At 31.5% G+C, this 21,536-nt stretch overlaps 3 protein-coding genes across 3 annotated transcripts; 1 reads left to right on the top strand and 2 right to left on the bottom strand.

Annotated features, from left to right (window-relative positions):
- The first annotated feature begins 550 nt into the window (after positions 1–550).
- LOC112417426 (cysteine proteinase inhibitor 4-like) lies at positions 551–895 on the top strand. The gene has a single exon (XM_024773100.1). The coding sequence runs from the start codon at positions 551–553 to the stop codon at positions 893–895; it is 345 nt and encodes a 114-aa protein (XP_024628868.1).
- A 5,008-nt stretch (positions 896–5,903) lies between these two features.
- Positions 5,904–7,947, bottom strand: LOC25501748 (REF/SRPP-like protein At1g67360). Its single transcript, XM_013591117.3, has 3 exons — positions 7,768–7,947; positions 7,442–7,675; positions 5,904–6,550 (listed from the first exon to the last, which is right to left on the bottom strand). The coding sequence occupies exons 1-3, from the start codon at positions 7,783–7,785 to the stop codon at positions 6,107–6,109; spliced, it is 696 nt and encodes a 231-aa protein (XP_013446571.2). The 5' UTR covers positions 7,786–7,947; the 3' UTR covers positions 5,904–6,106.
- Positions 7,948–19,038: 11,091 nt separating this feature from the next.
- On the bottom strand, positions 19,039–21,175 carry LOC25501744 (cytochrome P450 78A5). The gene is made up of 2 exons (XM_013591113.3): positions 20,123–21,175; positions 19,039–19,995 (listed from the first exon to the last, which is right to left on the bottom strand). Exons 1-2 carry the CDS (start codon positions 21,101–21,103, stop codon positions 19,384–19,386), a joined length of 1,593 nt encoding a protein of 530 aa, XP_013446567.1. The 5' UTR covers positions 21,104–21,175; the 3' UTR covers positions 19,039–19,383.
- Between the last annotated feature and the right edge of the window lie 361 nt (positions 21,176–21,536).

The raw sequence follows: 21,536 nt of genomic DNA, 5'->3' as shown, positions 1-21,536 counted from the left end.
ACCCCCCCGGAGGAGGTGTGTTGCGAGTAAAGTCGCCCAAATGCAGAATTAAGGCAGTTTGTATTTGGCCTATGTAAATGAGCTTTTTGAGCATTTGTTCCGTCCATAACAATATCTATAATATAATTTTAGATAAAATAATAAATAACATTTTTCGTAATTATAATTAAATGAATAAATTTGAAATAATATAATATGATTTAATTTAATAGATTTGACTCAATCGAGTCAAAACAATATATTTGACTTTTTAACATCTTCAATACATTTGACTTGATTATAGTTTTTTTTTAACCATTGACTTGATTATAGTTATTTCCACTACTGACTTAATATTAAAGTTTTATGTAATCTTTTTTATGTAATATATTTGACTTAGGTTGAGTAAAAAAAATATTTAACTTAATTATATTTTTTCCACAAGCAAAAAAATAATTACGAACTTGATATAATTTGTGTGCTATAAATATAACAACCTAACCAACTAAGGCTTACTCACAACAACAAAATTTGTGAAGCTTGAAAAGATAACAATTACAATACAAGGATCATGAGATTTCAATCCCTTGTTTTTATCCTCATTGTTCTATTTTCCTTGGGGGCCACAATTCAAGCTATACCACCAGGCGATTCAAGCCTCATCAACATCAAGGATCCACATGTGATTCAAATCGCTGAGTATGCTATTAATGAGCAAAACGCGGAAAATCAAGGGCCGGAATTAAAGTTGGAGAAAGTCATCAATATTATATCCCAAATTGATGATGAAGGGACCAGCTACCATCTCACCCTTTCTGCTAACGATGGTTCTGCTTCTAACAAGTATGAAGCTCATGTGTTGGAGAAGCCAAATGAGACCTATTACCTTACCTTCTTCAAACGTATTCATGCTTAAAGTATTAAATATTATTAATTATATGATCATATAGAAATAAAAGATTTTGTTTAATATATCATAATGTATTGTAGATCCAAATAAATGAAAGGATCGTTTAACTATGTTTAAACTTCCTTGGGTTATGATTTTCTAAAAAGTTCATATGAATATTTTACTTTTGAGTGTTTGTGGATTTTAGAAAGAAATTTGTAAATACTTTTGAAATGGGATAAAATACCATTGACCAACAAGAAAAAACGATTATATTCGGCTATAGACTAGTGTTTGCCATAGCTTGTTCTAGCAAATCATGAATTTGCATGATCAAGTCGAATTTTAATCATCATAATTTTTTATAAAACCTTTTTTATAATATAAAAATATTTTTTTTTAGTTAACACTTATTATCATCTTTAATGACACGTTTTAAAAAAAAAGTCCCAATTTGCCATTTCACAAAAAAAAAAAGAAGCAGTAATTTCAAATTTAGGGACATGATATGTCCTTATTATGATGCCTTGTAGACAGACATAGTGGATATTATTTTTTTATTTTTGAAATAAAATGTTACATATTATCTGACAACTAGTTTTTTTTTTTCTCTCTATCAAAAAAAAGTAATTTTTTTTTCTGGAAAAAAAATCCGTTTATATCAATATTGAGATATAGACCGAAATATTTCAATTTATTTTTGTTAGTACTCTCAAATATGACAATCAAGTAAACTCTCGATTTTTCCTTAAAAAAAAAAAGTAAACTCTCGATTTCTTGTAATATAAAAAAAAAGAGTAAACTCGATTTAGTTTTTTAAATACCAATATTTTCCTATTTAGTTCTTAAATTTTATAACGTAATAAGAAGTTTCTAAAATATTTAAATCACATTCTCTAACATCTTAACAACAAAGGTTGACGAATAGTTTATCGCATACACTTCATAGGCTTCTTATTATTTTTATATATTTATACTTAATAGATTAAAAAAATAATTTCAAAATTAAGTCGGAGGGATAATATTTGATAATAATTGAGTTCATTGGCCCTCTTCAAATCTCCTTTAGTCCTAATAGAGGTTCTTCTCATAATGTAATAATCGCTTAAGAAATTGTTCATTATATTACATGCACAAGAAGAGAGGTGAGAAGACCTTTTGATGCTTAAAGTTGACTTCGAGAAAGTTTATGATAGAGTAGGATTGATAATTTAATAGATCTTACTTGGATCTCATAGTATTGAAGATGAAGTTAGAAGAAAGTGTAAGGAGTTGTTAAAGGTGGAGGTGGACATGCATAGGTCATGTGGGGGGAAAACTAAGGGATGATGTTGCCTCCAAGGTTGCCCATATTTTGTTGCTATAATAAGAATGGGTGTGTACTAGGAAGAATGAACTTTTTCATGTGAAAACTGGAATTTTCACGTGATGAAGTTATGTTAAAATTGTCTGTTTCTGTCCTTCAAATCGAATAAGTTGTTTATAGGTGAAGAATATTTATTCAATATGTCAACAAATTTCAACGAACATTTTCATTTCTTATATCTTGTCTTGGAATAAAAGACAAGGAATTAAGGCTTTGTCTAACATGTATTTTTTTTTTCAACTAGGATTATAAATTCACCATTTTGAAGATGAACAAGAAGGGTATTTTGGATTCGAACCCCAACCTATAAAATATGTATTATTTCTATCAACTGAATTAAGTTCACAGAGACATGTATTAATATGTTCAAATTAATTATTACTTTTTCCTTCTATGAAATGTTTAGGTGTCTATCCGGAACGAACAAATATTGGATCCAAAACTCAATTGGTCCAAATAGGGCTGGCAATGAACCGATACAACTCGAATAAAGTTCGGAACTCGACTCGGTAATTAGTTTGTTGAACTTAGTTCATGAACCAAACGAGTCGAACTTGAGCTAAAGATTAAGTTTGTTAACTAAATGAGTTAAACTTGAGTTATATATAGTTCGACTCGTTTGGTTCACGAACTGACTCGATTATATATATATATATATGGGATAGGATCAAATGACACCATGGTGTCAAATTTTGACACCAAATCTTATTCATTCATTTCATTTAATCCAAAGTCTTAAAACTATCACCAAATTAATTAACATACACCAAATACTCTATATCACCTAATTAAGAAACATATCTATCATCATTAATTCATAATCAAACAATACCTTCTTGTTTTTGGTAGATTCAAATCCTTTTTATTTTCCCCTAATTTTTTTTTCTTTTGGCCATAAGCACAAACTCAAACTTTATAATTTTTATAAAATCATGATAAATCTTAATTCAGTTAAACATGAGACACAATAATCTAATTAGCATGAACAATTCAAGAATCATTTGTCGAGCTTGTTGGTTTTTTTTAATACAATTTAATTAATTATTAAAAAAATATGAGTATATGAGATAAAGACAAAGAAATATCATTGATGGTGATGATGACTCAAACAATCATAGGTATATGAGTTCAACCATTCATTTTATAAAAAAGTTTAGAAAATAAGTTTGAGTGTGATTTTATAGAAATCTGGGAAAATATATAAATTTGGGGAAATAAAAAAGAGGAACAAATAAATTTGAGGAAATAAAAATGGAATGTTTGATTATAAATTAATGATGATAGATATTTTTTTTAATTAGGTGATAGAGAGTATTTTGTGTATATTAATTAATTTGGTGATAATTTTAAGTCTTTGGATTAAATGAAATGAATGGATAAGATTTGCTGTCAAACTAATTTTGACACCATGGTGTCATTTGATCCTATCCTTATATATATAATAGAAGCAATATAAAACAACAATGATAACAGAGTGGACCTGGATAGTTTTTAGCAATAGAAATATGTTGCTTAAAGTGCCATGGTGTTTTAGCAAAGCTGCACTACTTTATTTTTGTCCCACATCGAAAGTATTTGAGATAGATACAACAATACTTGTCTATAAAAGAAGCAGCTTTGCTTTTGTCAACAAAAAAAAAAAGTGGCTTTGCTATTCTATATGAAGGTGGGCAATATATTATTTCACGGTTGTGGAATGGTTGTAGTCCTCTTTGCTTTAGTTTTTTCTTTTTATAATTTTTTTTAAATATTAATAGGTTTAAAATATGCAATTTTTTAAATAAAAATAAATAAATTTTAAAATTATGTGATTCGAGTAAATGAACCTAACGAGCTGAACCCAATTGCTCGAGTAAATTTCAAAATTATGTGATTCGAGCAAAACTCTGTAAGGATTGATCCAACACATAAATTGTTGTAACCTGAAAGATTAATTTGAACTTAAGATCTAGAGAAAATCACACTTCGAGATTGAAGAAAAAAATATCAATTTTTCTCCTAGACACAAACCCTATTGCCCTTGCTCAATTCAACCCAGAAAAAATCTTAACCTTAAAGAATACGTGATTAAAAGATGAATCGTTTGGAAGAACTCGAGTTTAATTTTTGGTTGAAACAATTCTTGATCAAGCTATACTTATCTCACAATCGAACTTCATATTATCGAAGTCCCCTTTCTCTGAAAACCAGTGGGTTAAAAAAAGGAGAATGATAACTAGTGCCCTTGAGGCATTGATTAAAGTACTAAAATAAGTAACATTACTACAAAAAGTTGTGTAATTATTGCAAGACAAAAGTAAAAACTTGCGTTTTCAAGACATAATTTCTACTAATAGATTCCTTAACCATTGCCCTTAGGGGACTGGTTAAGAAAACCCTAAAAAAAACACTACATGTTATTAGAAATCGTGGTTGGGCCTAACACAACCCCACAAAACCGGCTTGTGATGTTAGGATTACCTCACTTATAAACAAATTGTCAGATCAACTCCTAACCGATGTGAGACTCTTAACACATGTATTAAAACCAAACTGTTATGATACCAAAAGCATAATTAAGCCTCTTTATTTTTAAACATTATGTTGCTGAATTTTATGCTCAAACTTGCCTGTAGCTCTACAACAATTAGCACTGGCTGCCACTTGTTTATTATACAACTTGGTGTTGGTTATATGTGTTAATGCTGCACAAAGCAATTGGGAATTTTTAATTGTTTACATGATCCCAATTTGATTTAATTGAATTGTACAAACATAATTAATAGATTTACTCGTACGTCCATAAGTCATAAGTCCTAATTCAATTTATAAAAATATAGAAATTGTTAGACCGGATAAAGTGATCAAAATTTGAATCTCGATTCATTGATTTGTGTGTGAGTTTCCAATAACTCTTGTCATTTCGTCTATATAAAAATAGATGTATTCATATTACTATAAAGTGAAGAGAATTGATAACATTTTTTAAACTCTTTCATAAAATGTCTTCTTTTCCAAGTAAAATTTATGTGGGGTTCCATAGTGGCTCTCATCAAATAGTAACAACTAGGACTGGTGATTTAATGGATCTTACTTAGATTTCATGAAATAAATCCTCTCAAACAATTCAAAAAGTGTTACATGGTGTGTGTTGCTATTTCTCATAAATCAAAATGAGTGAAGTAAATGGGCAAAAGCTAAGAAGAGGCTGACTATGTTAGGCAATTAGGCAAGATCCTAAGTGTAAAGAAGAGATTGTATTAGAGAAGATCATAAAGTTAGGAGAAAGTGTCAGATGTGAACTTTTCCATGTGAATACTGAAATTTTCACGTGATGAAGTTATGTTAAAATTATGTTATAAAAAAAAGTTATTTTAAAATTGTCTAGTTCTGTCAACAAATATCAACAGATTTTTTCATTTCTTAAATCTTGGAATAAAAGAAAAGGAAGCACAACTGTGCATCATGTTTAAAATAATTTCAAGTGTGCAAGAAGTAAAAATAATAGGAAGTAAACTGATAAGAAACCAAAACATGGAAAACAAATTGAAGATGTATAGTGTGAAAATATTCAAATTAGTTTTTTCTTTTTTCCTGTTATGAAAGGTTCAGGTGTCCATCCTGGACCAAAACTCAATTGGTCCCAAAGTATAATCAATACGGCCAAAACATAATCAAAACAATATTTTATGCTAAGAAAAAGACAAAACAAGCTTGATATTTAACTCAGAATTGGCATGATCATATTATGTTCCACAGACTTTGTTAATATTAAGCTACATAGTCTGTTCTCATAATTTCTTACATTTCCATTCATACCTACACACACCCTCTACATCTTTCTCAACCACATTACATTATGTGAAGAAAATAGCTAGTAGTAGTACTAGTACTCAATCAGAAAAATCTTCACCAGAAGATGTTTCATGATCTACACTCACATTAACTTCCCCCTGTTTAAATGCCTTGGCTATTTCATCAATAGGAATCAAAGGCAAATATCCAAACACTGTGTATCCCTTTCCAGTAATGTCCTTAACAACATGGTTATACTTTTCTGACCAATGTGCAGCTGTTGGAACTGCCATCTCTGCCACTGCATGGAATGGTGGATAGTGGTTGAGACCTAACCATATTTTTACTGAACTTGTTAGCACAATTTGTTTAGATTTTGTAGCTACATAATTTGCAGCTGCTTTTGCCCCACCAGATTGAGCCTCATTCACTACTTTCTCAGCTTTGTGTGTTGCTTCTTGAATCAAACCTTTAGCTTGATTTGCTACTTGCTTTACAAAAGTAGGAGCATGCTCTTCAAATTTGTTGGTTGCTTCATCCACCTGTCACAATCATATAACAATAGTTTTAACAAAAAATTGTTTAACATTGTTCTAATTTCTCATTTAATCATTCTTAGCCCAGACCAAATCACTTATTATTATTAGTATTTATAAAATGTTATCACTAGCAAACTGCAATTGGTACATATGGTTGGAAGATCATCCGATCACACGTGATGTGACTTGGGTTCAAATTTTAATCATTAATATGTTATACATAAATTCTAATATAAAGCCTCAATTCCCAATGAGATTGGTGGTTATCTTACCTTGTTGCATGGAACCAAAAAAAGTTATCACTGGCTTATTGATTACCAATTTTTGTTTTTTGCTTTATATCTAAAAGTATGTTGGGCAATTACATACATGTTTGGTATCACAATTTCTGTCAGAACCACGACAAGTCACCTTGATTTTCAAAGGTTACACTTTGTAACTTTTGCAAAATCATTATAGTGACTATCATGATTGTGACGAAATCACCGTGATACCAAACATGCACTCAATCAAAGAGAATAAAAGGACACAAAATGCATATCATATAGAATTGTTAACAAGACTAGAGAATAAAGTAACATAAGAATCAAATTGCATGCATGTCAAGTTTCAAGGTCTTCTTCTGTTGACAAAGAACTTATTACCAGTTACATGTTAGTATAATAATGTCCAAAAATCAGAATAAAAAACAAGCATTGTTAGTTACTATAGATGCATGCACACATGATAGGATCATTTTTACAAAAAGAGGTTGTTGTTTTTCCCTGATATTCATGGTAGAACGTAACAAATAGATCTGATCTGAATTCAATTACAAATAAGGACCTTTTGTTGAGAATTTTCATCTAACAAAAGAAAAAAGAAACAAAAAAATAGAGTGAGATAGAAAGAGACCTTGTTGTCGAAAAAAACAAGGAGATCTTGAGGAAGAGGCTTGAATTTGTTGTAAACAGGACCAAGAACGGTAGTGACAGTACCTTCAACGGTTCCAACAGCAGATCTCAAAGGTCCTGAGTTTTGTTTTGCATAGTCATACAGACTCGACATGCAAACAAAAGCATGAATAGCAGCAATTCTCACAAACCCAAGATGCTTCAGTTTTTCATGATCATTTCTCTCTACATCCATCTGCACAAATTCAATGTATAATAAATTATTAGATGAGATCTATATTATTATAGTAATATACGTGCATTCATCATCATGCAATGTAAATTAACCTGTTTGGTGGTGGTCATTGTTTCCTTTGTTTGTGTTGGAGCTTATGTTTTTCTCGTCAGTTGTTACTGGTTATAAGGAGGAAGACACGGTTGGAATGTGAGTGATATATGGAGGTGGAAATTGAAATCAAAACAAAAAAGCATTGAAATAGGGGCCAATGTATTAATCTTGAAATACTAAAATGTAACGTATGTGTCTTTAAATTGTACTTATTGACGTTGATTCCTATGCCCTCAATAAATAAACAATTTTTTTTTTTAATATTGCATGGTACTTCATCATATGTCGTGGAATCGGGTTCCATGTATAAAGACACTTTTTGTCAAAAAAAAAATTATGCAGATGCCTTTAGATATGTTTGGTTTGAAAGAGAAGTTGTAAAGAGAGAAATAGGTGAGAGAGAGTATGAGAAGAGAGAAAAATGTGAGAAATAGAGTAGATTTGATGTATTGTTTGGTAGAAGAGAAAGATAAGAGAAATAGAAGAGAAAGATAGATGTAATTATTGTTTAAGGACAAAAATACCCTTACCTAGAAAATAAGTATCCAATTTATTTTATTTCAAAGTTAATTTATTTTATTTAATTAAGCAAGTTGCTTACTTAGAAAAATTATTTTTAATTAATTCAGATAATAATATTATTTAAATTAATATATATATAATTAAGTGAATTAAATTACTTCAATATAAATATATTTTTTGTATAATTATCAAATAAATATGTATGTTAAAAAAATAAAGGAAAATATGTTTAAATATCAAATTATGGAGTATCATGCTTGAACTCCCTTTCACCACCTCTATCTATATTCCCTCCAGCTCAAGCTCCCAACAGTACATGGTCCCACGCTTTAAACTTATCAAAGATAGAGAAGACATGGGCAAGATAGTAAAATTCATGAAGACCAGCACTTTCTCTCCTCTTTCTTCGCTGCCTTGTGGAGAAACCAAAAACATGTGGGTCCCACGTTTTAAACTTCTCTCTTTCATGTTTCTCTTCAAACCAAACAGGAGAAATTAAATCTTTCTCTTCAATCTCTCTCTCCCCAACTTCTCTCTTCCTTATTTCACCCCAACCAAACACAGTGTTACTCTTTTCTTTTCTGTCTTTCTTTCTTTTACCGAAAAATAACACTTCACTCTTATTTTTTGGACTTTCTTTTCTTTCGTTAAATACTTTTAGCATGTGTTTGGTACGATAAAAATACCAAAGAGAGAAATAGTGACGATAGAAATAGAGGAGAGAGAGGGATTTTCTCGCGTTTGGAATAGAGATGAAATAGGGACGAGAGAACAAAATCACGTGAGACCCATGTTTTTTCTGGTTCTCTCCAACTAGCGAAGAAACAATGTTTCCATTTGTGCCCCTGAAGCAAATGACCTGTTCTACCATAGATTTCATAGATCCAACGATGGGCATAAAGTCTCAATTTAATGTTCAACAGAGGTGGAGTAGCTACTGTGGTGAACCACACTTGTGGTGGAGGCCATAACCATGCCATTGTAGATAGTTATGTTAGTCCAAGGTTAGAGAAAATTATTGTTTTGAGAAAAATTCATGAATTGCAAGAAAGAACTTTAAAATGTCTAGAGTAGCGAACCACACTTGTGGTGGAGGATATGGCTTTTGTGGTATGCTTCTGATGCAGTGACCGGTGGGTGGGGAAAAGTGATGACTCAACCTAAAAAAAATTGAAATTAGTCAAAATAATTATTAAATTTAATCGTATAATTTATTAATTAGTTAAATTATATAATCATTTTGAACTTTTATAATTAATTACATTTTTATATTCTTTACCTCTTTTACAAAGTTAATTAATTGAATCATCTCAAGTGAGATTTTTTATTTTATTTGTAAGGGTATATTTGTACTTTTAACAATAATCAACACTTATCTCTTCGGGAAAAGTTATGGTGCATAAGTCATTTCCTTATGCACCGTGCATAAACACTTCACAACCATTGGATTTACATAAGAAAAGACAGTATAAAAACAACTTCAAACCAAAAAAAGGCATAAACCAACACTCTTTCTCTCTCTAAGTCTGAAACTTAGAGAGAGATGCTCTGCAAAAGAGTTTCTTCTCCGACCTCCTCTTCAAGCGCTGGCGTGGTGGCTGCCGGCCCAACAAGGCGGCGGCGCTGCGTCGGAGATAGCAAAAACCTCCGTTTTCAAAAAAAAATTCAAGAGTCCGACATCTATTTTCTTTTTAAACTCAAATCCACCTTTAAAATTTTCAAAAAGCAAACACATATGCCTAGATCTAGCTTTAAAGATTCGGGAAAAAAAAAAAAAAAAAAGGACACGGAAGAGAAGAATTCGAAATTGATAGAAGAGAAGAGAAGAATTTGAAATTTGCAGTGTGTTATGATTCTGATGATTGTTTGCTGGAAAAGTGTTTGATGAATTTGTAGTGAAAGCTCAAAAAATGAATTGCTGAAACCATTCCCACAACAAAAATTTCTGGAAACCATTCCCACAGCAAAATGGTTTTGGAGTATAATACACAGAAACCATTTCCACAGCAAAATGGTTTTGGAGTACAACTCACAGAAACCATTTCTTTCCTCCTCCTCCAATTGTGTCAGTCCAAAACTGAATGATGTCAATGACTCTAGGTCCTTAGTTTTTTTCACCTGCTGAAAACCATTAAGTACATCTGATGGTTTTGGAGTACAACTTACATAAACCATTTCCACAGCAAAATGATTTTGGCATAATTTTATACAAAACATAATATAACAAGGACATTTGTGACTGTCATTGAACCAAATCAACACTCTGAAATCATTATTGAACTAAAATGATGATTTCCACGGTTGTATTGTTGTTTCGTTTGGTTTCGCTTGGAGGTGTAGGGAAGCAATTATATTTCAAATGAGATTTATACACGGTGCATAAGGATTTCCTTATGCACCATAACCACTTCCCTCTTCACAATTTCTCTCTTACCTTTGATGTGAATGTACGATAGAGATGGTTCAAATATGAATATAAAACAAGATGATGATAAAATAAAATATAGATATAATAAACACTTAATGTTGATGCACACAAACATATAAAAAAAATAAAAAAAATAAAAAATTAAAAAATAAAAAAAATTGTTTGATGCACACAAATAATAGACATGATAAATTATTGGGAAAGTTAAGTTCATTTCTCGTTAGGTTTACTAAAATAACATCGTCATCCTTTCTAGTTTTAAAACTTACACCTTTCTCCTTTAATTTCTTATCAAATGGATAAACATATCTCTTCTCTATTAATACCGTTAATTTTTCGTTAACTCTCTTTTACGGAGATAATTACCTGTTAATGGGAATTCTTGAATTATAAATGGGATAAAAAAAGAAAATTCTCTATCATTGAATCCACCATTCAACAAAAAAGATTAGCTCAAGCGATTATCCCCATGTGTTGGGGACATGATGGATGTTCAGGATAAATTTGTTGCAGACCGAAAGAAAGTAATGATATCAAGCGTGATACAATTATTGATAGATGAGTACAAAGAAAACAACAATCGACAAAGAATATATTAAGTGAGAATAGCAAAAAGTATCTCAATCGATGAACTAGGCGCACAAGAGATGCCCTTTCGACCATATGTTTTTCATACGCATGAGTCAGAAATCAAATTATTGACCATATGTTTAATGAGCCTAAGTCTCTTACCACTTAAACCAATGCATTGTTGATTTATGAATATGTAATCTAACAATTGGTCATTTTTATGTGAAAATTGTCTTTTACACTTCACACAATGCTAATAAACACCATGAAATGACAAATTTAATCCCAAATTCCATCGGAAGTTAACTACCGTCGATTTAAATTCATTAGCAGCTAACTTTTGATGTGGGAACAACAAGTTTCTTTTTATTTTTATTTGTATTTCCCATTATCCGTAGGCTCTAAAGTTAAAGCCCATTTGTTGTTCCATATGGGCCGGCCCATAAAAATTATAGGCTTTGGAGTGAATTAAACGGATCCTGTTTTCTTGTAGACAAATAAGTTTTGACTATTATTTTTTCACCCTATAGCATTTTCACACGTCCTGTAAAATTTTCAAAAATGCTCTTGGGTATAATCCGAAAATATCGAAACTGAGTTCAAATTTTATAATCTAAAATATGTTTATGTACAATCAGCAATCAAAATCTCTCCCATTTCAGCAATTTTGATTGTTGAGTTTAAAAACAAAATACAAAAATGATAAAGATCTGTCAAATAAAATCACAAAAATACCACCAAAAAATTATAAAAATCAAATAAAACTTATGCAAAATTTTTTTAATTTTTTTGAGAATATGAAAAATTAAAACAAAAATGAAAAATGGGTCTAGACAATGGAATTTTAGATTGAGGTGCGGAGTCCCGTAAGAAGTTCATTCTAAGGGTGTCTTGATCCTTGATATTTTTTTCCTGATTTTTGGGGAAAATTTCGGAGCAATGTGATCAAGTAGCCCGAAAACCGGATGTTTGACTAAGAACATGTAACAATGATCCAAAACAGAAGGATGAGAGTTAGAAAAATTAAAATTATCCTTAAAATGACTATCTATGTTACAAAACTGTTTTTCCCTTCAAAACGGTGTTTAGGGGGTGTTCGGATTCTAACAAAAATCAAGGAGCGCGCCCTATTTTTTGAATTTTTCGGATAATAAAATCCAAATTGATGGAAAAAAACTCATTTTTTTTCACTCTATTACAAAGGAAAAACTCAGTTCATATTTTAAAATCTGAAAAATCACAGGGACATTTTTGGAAAAAACACAAGGCGCGCGAGAATAGTATAGGGTGAAAAAACATAAGTTTTTGTAGACACTTAACAATTGCTCACAAACACAAAAAATCGAATGATAGTTAATTGCTCTTAAAACATTTTCTAAATCAGTCAAACCAACCGATTTTAAAGGTGATTTAGTTGATTTAAAAAGAGCTCAAACGACAATCAACTCTTATATGGACAATGCATAATAATATGCAAGGTCCGGGGTTCGAACCCCGACCACTACAAAAAAAAAAAATTTGATAATTAAACACCCTTCAATCTTTTTTAGAGGGTCTAAAGAGCAATTGCGAATTTTGTATTATATTCTTCCTTGCGTTTGGCATTTTGTTCATAGTAGAATAATGAACTTAACTTTTAATACATCACAACTTTGCAATATAATAAAAAACCTACGAACTCAACAACAAAATTTGTGATAAATGAACTTTAGCAAAAATAATTTAAGCAAGAATGAAATCACATATTTCTAATCTCCATCGGAGAGCTTGTAACAAACCACCTTCTTGGACCTCTGCTTAAGGTGTTCTTCTGCTAGTTGAAGCAAGAATGAAATCACATATTTCTCCCTTGAACATATTCCTAAAACTGAAATATTAAAATGACGAGGGTAAGTTGCTTCTACAATCTACTTCAAATCCTCCAAAAATATAAATCATTATCTCGTTGAGTCGGATTTATTTGATTACATATGCCATAAAATAATAGGTGTGGCCTTAGACCTACAATGTTGTACTGAACTAGTCTCACTATGTGCGACTGGTTCAGCTTCTGTAAAGCCAAACGTGAGTTCTTATGCCACAAATTTGGGCTAACCATGTTGCCAAGTTGTTTGGATATTTTTGGCAAAAGTCTGACCAAAAAAAAAAAAAAAATCAATGGCAAAAGAGAAGTACACGTCATTCGCGGTACCGTCGTGATACAAGTTCTCGCTATAAGTAGCATTATCCATTTTTAAGTGAATCAATTTTGCTCTTTAGAATTGAGTTTAGTTGAACTTGAAGTAACAAATCCCAACTTCTGCATTTCGACACATTGCATGTCAACTTCTCGCTATTATTATTATATACCCAAAAGTGTTTTTTATTTAGTTATTTTGGTCATTAATGTGTCTTTAGTTATCAAATGAGGTTTTTTTTCGTCTCATAAAAAAATCAAATGAGTTTTCATTGATATTATTACTTATTTTTTTATTTTTTTTGGTACAAACTTATTTAATTTTAGCTTAATTGATCCGTCGGTCCCTTGACTTATTTCTTTTATTCAATTTGTCCCATAAATCTTAACTTTCTCAAACACCTCTATTAATTTATTTCTTTTATTTAATTTAGTTCAATTTTGATAATTTTAATCCCCTAAAAAAAGACCGTTGGATTGAGGTCTATCAGATTTTATGGCGTATCACCAACACCTAATTTATTTGGATTCTTCTTCTTCTTCCCTCATCTTCATCTACATTAATCCTTCATCAATATTCATCAACAAAACCCAAAGAAAAAAAATTTAAACCTACTATTTAATCATTACACCACCATCATTGTCATCTGAGATGAGTTTAGGGGATTGGGGAGGACTGTTCATCAACATTAACCCCCACCCTTTAATAACCTTATCCACCGTTTCACCCCATGACTACCACCGCTTCCAATTTCTCCATCCCATGGCCTTGTCTAATTTCTCAAACCGATCCACCTCATGTAACCACATAATTTCTCTATCCCATTAACCATGATACTGCTCTAACAGTTCCAGTTAAGTACACTGTATAAAAGGGTCACAGATTCACGCGTCCAAGCCGTCGATAGTTGATGATGAACAATAACTGAAGCCCTATGAGTTGGAGCCTTCCACGGCCGCCCATGCCTCCGGCGACATCTTCCATCTCCGGCAACGTTCGTTTGAAAATATCTCTCTTCCATCTTTGGGTTTTTCATGCTTTTCGACATTACGTTTGTTTTCACACGTTTTGGGGGTTTTTAGATTCAATTCTTTCGATTTATGTATCAGATTAATTTTCTGGGTTTCTTCAGTGTTTGGTTAGATCTCCTTTTGGATATTTCATTGCTCACAAAATTGTTTTCAAATAGTTTCTGGTTGAACAACAATAAGAGGGGAGAGAATTTTATGGGTTTAAATTTGAAGAGTTTATGCACCTTATCTCTCTCCATAAAAATAATCAATTTCATGTGTTGTTATTGGTTGAAGATTTATGTGTGTGATGATATTAGGTGTTGTTGTTGATGATAGTCATGTAGTGATGAGAGGATGATTTAAGGGTTTGATGTTGAATTTAAGTTGTGTTTTTTATTTTAGTTTTGATTGAGTTTTTGTATGATGAAGAATTTTTTAAAGAAAAAAAAATTGGGTTTTTTTTATTTTATTTTATTTTATAAAGATGATGGAAGAAGAAGAAGAAAGTAAATAAAAAGTAAATAAATTAGATGTTGGTGATATACTATAAAATCTGATAGACCTCCGCAATCCAACGGTTTTTTTTTTAGGGGATTAAAATTATCAAAATTAAACCAAATTGAATAAAAGAAATAAGTTAAGGGACGTGTTTGAGAAAGTTAAGACTTATATGACCAAATTGAATAAAAGAAATAAGTTAAGAGACCGGCAGATCAATTAAGTCTTTAATTTTCTATCTTCCGCTTGTACTAGTTGTGACTATGCAATATATTATCTTTCCTTGTAAAAATGCATTATGAACAACATAAATTACGTTTTTTTATCCTCGAGTCCTACCTGAACTGGCAAAATGCCGAAATTGTTAGGTCGGATGTCATGACCGGGGTTCGAACATCGGTACCTCAATTTGTGTGTGTGAGTTTATAATGACTTTGTCATTTCGTCTATCTAAAAAAAATACGTTTTTTTTTTAAGGAATATATTAATAATGACAAAGCAGTCTCCATAGAACAAGGCGTATCAAAAAGACCACTAAAATTAACAAGTAGTCGGTCAAAAATAACAAAAATCGGTTAGCCGATACCCAAACACAATAACGGACTTGACCACCACCTGTGAACACCAAAAACAAAGCGGCCTTCTTAGCCTTCAACCATAAAAAATAATATAACTTTACTTTATCTGGCAGCTAAGGTATGAAACTTTCTATATTCTTAAATAATCTACTATTACGTTCATTCCACACTACCCAGACACATAGGAGCCATATAAGTTGTATGAAAGAACGCTGAGCTTTCAAACCATCGGTGGAATAAATAAACTGGATGTAGTGATTTGAAATAATCTGAATATCCGCCCTCAAGAAACCAATCCAAGACCGCACTAACAACCAAAGAAAGTCGAAGGTGCTGCAGGATAAAAATAAATGTTAATCGTTCTCCACCTGTCCACCTAGACACACAAAAACGAGCTTCTAAAGAGATTACATCTCGAGTCGTCAAATTTGAGTTGCTGGCGATCTGTCACGGAACATCATCCACCAAACATAAAATACGTGACTATGCAACATGGGATTATGGTGGTCTTGGACATTTCAAAGGGGCAAAGAAACAAAAGTATAATCTCAAATTTACTAATATCAATTAATTAATGAGTAGTGTTATTTAAACAACTTTTTTAGTACAATTTTTATGACAATCTTGTTATTCTTTCTTCCCATTGGTCAATAACAATGGAGAGAAAAAAAGGAAGAGAGAGAATAAGAAGATAATGTAAGTATAACTGTATGAGAGAGAAAGTTGCACAAAAATTATATAAAAATGGTTGTACAAATATCATTTCTCTTAATTAATAGCATTCCTAGTGAACAGATAATGCAGAATCTTCGTAATTTTTTTGCATATAAAACTACGAAATAATGGTACAAGGACTGAAAAAGAATATGTTAACTTTAAGTTCATGCTACTTGGGGCCCCAATTCAATAGGACAAAAGATTTGTGGAGCATTAGCACGGTTATTGGAAGTGTGAGTATGTATGTACTCCTTCTTCAAAAGGAATATATAAAGGGATTTGCCTTTGTTCATAAGAAAATAATGATTAAAAATGGGTTTTATCTTTTACGCTGTAGGAGACTACGAGAATATGACAATGATTCATATAGATATTTGATACCGGAAAAGCCAGAAACTTTGGGGACGTGACTTAACTATCTTTAATTACTTTAAAGAATCTGGTTTTATAGAAGACGTCATACTACCTCTCAAAAACAATAAAGATATCATGGATTCATACTATTTGACAATTATAAAATGAATAGCACACATCCATTTAGAAAAATATTAGTTATTTTTTATCTAATATTTCTCTAAAGACTTGAAACGATGAGAATATAAGAATGACATTTAAAGTTTAATACTAACAACTGATATTTGTTTATAAAAAAATTATATGCACAGAGTAGATAATTGATATCACCACCGTTAAAAAAAAATTATCATCCAATTTTGTTTTCTTCAAATTTTTAAATATTAAACTTGTTTCAAACGGATATCTCTATTCTTTTTAAGAAATGCAGAGAAACCTTTTAAATATGATCGTCTCCGTTTAAAAAAATAAAACAAATAAAAACGATAGTAGATTCCACAACCTTAAAAAAAAAAAAAATTCCTTTCCAAACTTCTTTCTATATATCTCTTTAAATGAAACAATCATTTTTTTTTTTTGAATAATCAATCATTTCTTTTAAGAAATATAGAGAATCCTAGCTACTAGCTAGAAATATAAGACTCCAAAATTCCACTCACCAAGAAAGAAGTGGATTAATGCTATTAGCGTCCAATCTTATCGAAATAGTAGTGATCTTTTTGTAAACAAATATTTGTAGTTTAATTTGTTGGGGAACTTAGAATTTCAGTAGCATAGAGATCGAATATTTGATACATTCTACTATAAACGGTGTATCCCAACCCATATTACTGAAATGTTCCTTTGTAGACCAAAAAACTGATTTCATTTTAGATAATTTACTTTAAAAAAATTGTATTGTTCCAAAATGATATTAATTGCTTCTTTATTTTACTTGTATTATACTTGTATTACATACCAAAATTGGATCATTTTAGATGCCTCTGGAAGTAAGTAAAGTCTCAGAAATAATACAAATAATATTTCAATTTGGATTCTTTTGAATAATTCATTTTTAATTGAATTTCTTTAACTATTTGAGTTCAAATTATTGAGTTTCTAGTGAGCTAAATTGTTCTTCTTTCTTTTACTTGCATTGTTCCATCCTTAGTCATCTTGTCTCTCGACGTGGTTATTATATAACATCATTTGCCTTTAAAACAAACAAAAACTTACTTGAATTCACTAACTAGATATTTGCACTCATATAAACACTTCATGAGTTCTTTAATAAATTGTCTGTGTTTTTCCGGGGAAAATGTTTATTAGAAAGAAAAATGACATGCGTTTTTCACAGGTTTAAAATTGACGTACACAAGGTCATCATCATAAACAAATAGACAACATAAAGTACAGAGACCCAAAGGTTTTGAGACGTGATTATAATTGACATAAAGGCTTAAGCTTTGGCCAGTGACCTAGTGGTGGGACATTCCCAGAGCAAAAAGTAATACTTGATCTTGCCCCTTATATATTTTTATATTTAGAGTTATGTTATTTGAACATCCATTTACATGATAATTTTTGAGAGAATCAAAATTTTACAAATAAAATGAGGTAGTGACACAATAACCAAAGTAATAGAGAGAGAAAATAAACACATAATGTGAATATGAGAGAGAAAATTAGCACAAAAATTGCCAAAAAAATGATTGTTCAAATATCATTTCTCTTATCTTTATATGTATATTCTGAAAGCAATTGATTTGGAAGTCATCCTCTTGCTTGATTTTTTTTTTACTAGAGTGTAAAATGAGGATTAAATGTTTTTAATTTTGTAAATTTAGGATTTGAATCCATTTGGGGTTAGTCTAGTGGTTGGCTTGGGATCTTGGAGTGTGCTCCTCTCAAGGTCTCAGGCTCGATCCCTCTGGTGCCAATTTCGGTGGGTAAGTCCATACAGAGCTTTGCTCTGGCTTAGAACGGGCCTCTGCAAGTGGACGGTAGGATTGGTCCCTTCGAATTAATCGGTCCTTGAATTGGATACCAAGTTTTTTAAAAAAAATTAGGATTCGATATGTTCTATTTATAATATTTATATTTATATTTAATTTATTACCTAATAGTTGATTTTTTTTGTAAAGGTTAATTTATTGTTGATATTACTTGTTATTTTTTACGGTAATTAACATTGAAGTTGTCTCTATATAATGATATAAATAAAACTAATTGTAAATATATACACAATTTATTTAAGGGAAAGAAGCACCGGTTAGTTTGAAGTGTGACCAAGAGAAATAAATAAAGTAGGGTCAAGAATCGTTTCAAAATTTTGAATTGAGATACAATCCAACCGATTAAAAAAATGACATGAAACAAAAGCATATAAAATGAACCAAGCTGTCATATTGAAAAACTTGGGGGAGAGAGAGAATAAAACAGGAAATATTCATTAGATGAAAAGAAACAAAATGAACATCACAAACAACTTCACTACATTACAATTACGATTACAATAATTTACATTTTATAATTGGGAAGAGACGACATAATTTGTTAGTAAACTCCCACTACTTATTACTTCAATAATTTGATACCCTTAGAAATCGTGAAATAAGCGTAAGTTTCATTATTATAGAAAACTCATCGCTAAATATTACATTGTATACTTTTAAGGTAATATCAAAGGTCCTAAAGAAGGAGAAAATACTTTAAACTTTTAATATTAAACATGATATATTAGTACATTGACGATAAATCCACATTCTTGTTGTTTATTTCACATGGTCATGCTCTTACGAAGAACTACTGAACATTTCAAAGGATTCTTCATTTCAAGGGAAAGCTTAAGACTTTCTGAAAGATCCACAGGTACTTGTGCTGGAAGCCACACAAAATTATGGAGAAGTTGTGCTAGCCAGAGATGAACCGTGGCTAAGCCTAGGGCTCTTCCTGGACAAACCCTACGACCTGCACCAAAAGGTGCAAGCCTCAAGTCCGAGCCCATAACAGAAACATCTTCTTTTAGAAATCGTTCTGGATTAAAAGTCAATGGATCTTCCCAAATAGAGGAATCATGAGATATAGCCCACATGTTTACCATTGCTGTTGTGCCAGCTGGCACAAGGGTTTTATCTACATGAACGTCATGGACTGCAAGGCGGGCCCATGATAATAGTGGGCCCGGTGGGTGCAGTCGAAGCACCTCCTTTACTATGGCTTGAAGGTAAGGGAGATTAGGAATGTCTGAGTCTCTTACATGACTGTTTTGGCCAACACAAATGTCTATTTCTTGACGGGCTTTCATTTGTATGTCTTGATGTAAAACCATCCTTGCCATGGTCCATTCAAGGAGTATAGCAACTGTGTCTGTTCCTCGAAATATCATTTCCTACACAAAATAGCAAACATATTCATGCATGGCCTATATATATATATATATATAAACTAAGCCGAAAAGAAGAAACAAAATATAATTATATAATCACTTGATGATGAGAGAAGAATTAGAAACTTACCCATAGAATTGCCACCATATCGGAATCACCTAATCTTTCCTCTTTAGGTAAAGATAACAAAGTGCTAAGAAAATCATTATCCCCAATAACCAACTCTTTACTTCTTTTTCGTTCTTCCACAATTTGACCAACCACACTAGTGACCTTAGCCGCCAATTTATGACACTTTCTCTTCACACCATAAAAGTCCAAAAACTTAAAATCAAAATAATCTTCCAAATTAAACTTAGCAATTAACTCATACCCTTCCTTAACCATGTTTCCTAGTTCCTCACTTCCTCCTAAACTCAAACAATTATAATTACTAATGGAACCAAACACACTCTCCAAAATATTGCTAAGAGATCCTTCTTGCAATATCCCTCTAACTTCCACCACCCCTTTCTCCTCCATATCCTTAAAAACTTTCAACATCATTTCATCCGCCACGCGTTGCCGGAGACTCTCCAAGCCAAGAATTCTCCTTGGAGAGAACATATTAAAGGCTGCAATCCTTCTTAGTTTTCTCCAATAGGTTCCGGAAGGAGCAAAACCAATGGCACGCTCGAACATAAGCAAGCCTGCTGAATCTTTGATCGGACGGTCAGAAAAAGACGATCCGAATAGAATTTCTCTTGCAGTTTCAGGGTGGCTACTTATAACAACTGGTGTGGCTCCTAGACTTAACGCCATTAATCTCTTTGCTTTGAAAGAAGTGGCTAAGGAAGCAAGTTTTGTGTGAGCTGAAGATCCCATTTGAGGTAAAGTTCCCAAAATAGGCCAGCCCATAGGCCCAATGAGTTTTGTGCTTTGTTTATAGTTCCTCCATGCAAAGCCTCCAGGGACAAGCCAGTAATTAATTAGAGAAATAGTGAGGAGGGTGGAGATAAAGAGAGTATTAATTATTAGAGGCCAATAGAAGGTGGTTAGAAATATTGATCTTAGAACATGATAGACAAGTGTTGTGATTAGGAGCCAAAGGAATGTTAGTGTGGGTTTCATGTTTAGGGAAGTTTTTGGAAGAAGAAGTGGAATTGATGGTTAAAGGACGTGTGTCATGAGGCTATATATACACCATGTGGGGATCAACGGTTGTACATACAGGTCTTGGAAAGTGAATAGCTAGGTTAAACAACCTTGGTTAAGAATATGACCATGGTTAATTAACAACTTACACCCCTATCTCACATCGAAGGTGTAACTCAATGGTATGAGTAGTATATTGAAAAAAGATGAGTGTTATTTGAATAAATCTAAATATATAAAGAAATATGAGTATTAACACACAAATCAAAGTAATAGGTAAAGAAAATAAAAACATGATATATAAATATTATAGAGAAAGTTATCATAAAAGTTGTCAAAAATGATTTAAATATCATTTCTCTAAAAAAAAAAAAATGTTTAGAAACGGATTTACTGTTCGATTTATATC

Source organism: Medicago truncatula, chromosome 8 (assembly GCF_003473485.1).
Source record: "Medicago truncatula cultivar Jemalong A17 chromosome 8, MtrunA17r5.0-ANR, whole genome shotgun sequence".
Classification (NCBI taxonomy): domain Eukaryota; kingdom Viridiplantae; phylum Streptophyta; class Magnoliopsida; order Fabales; family Fabaceae; genus Medicago; species Medicago truncatula.
Note: the sequence above shows the minus strand (reverse complement) of the source record. Positions and strands in the feature narration are given on the sequence as shown.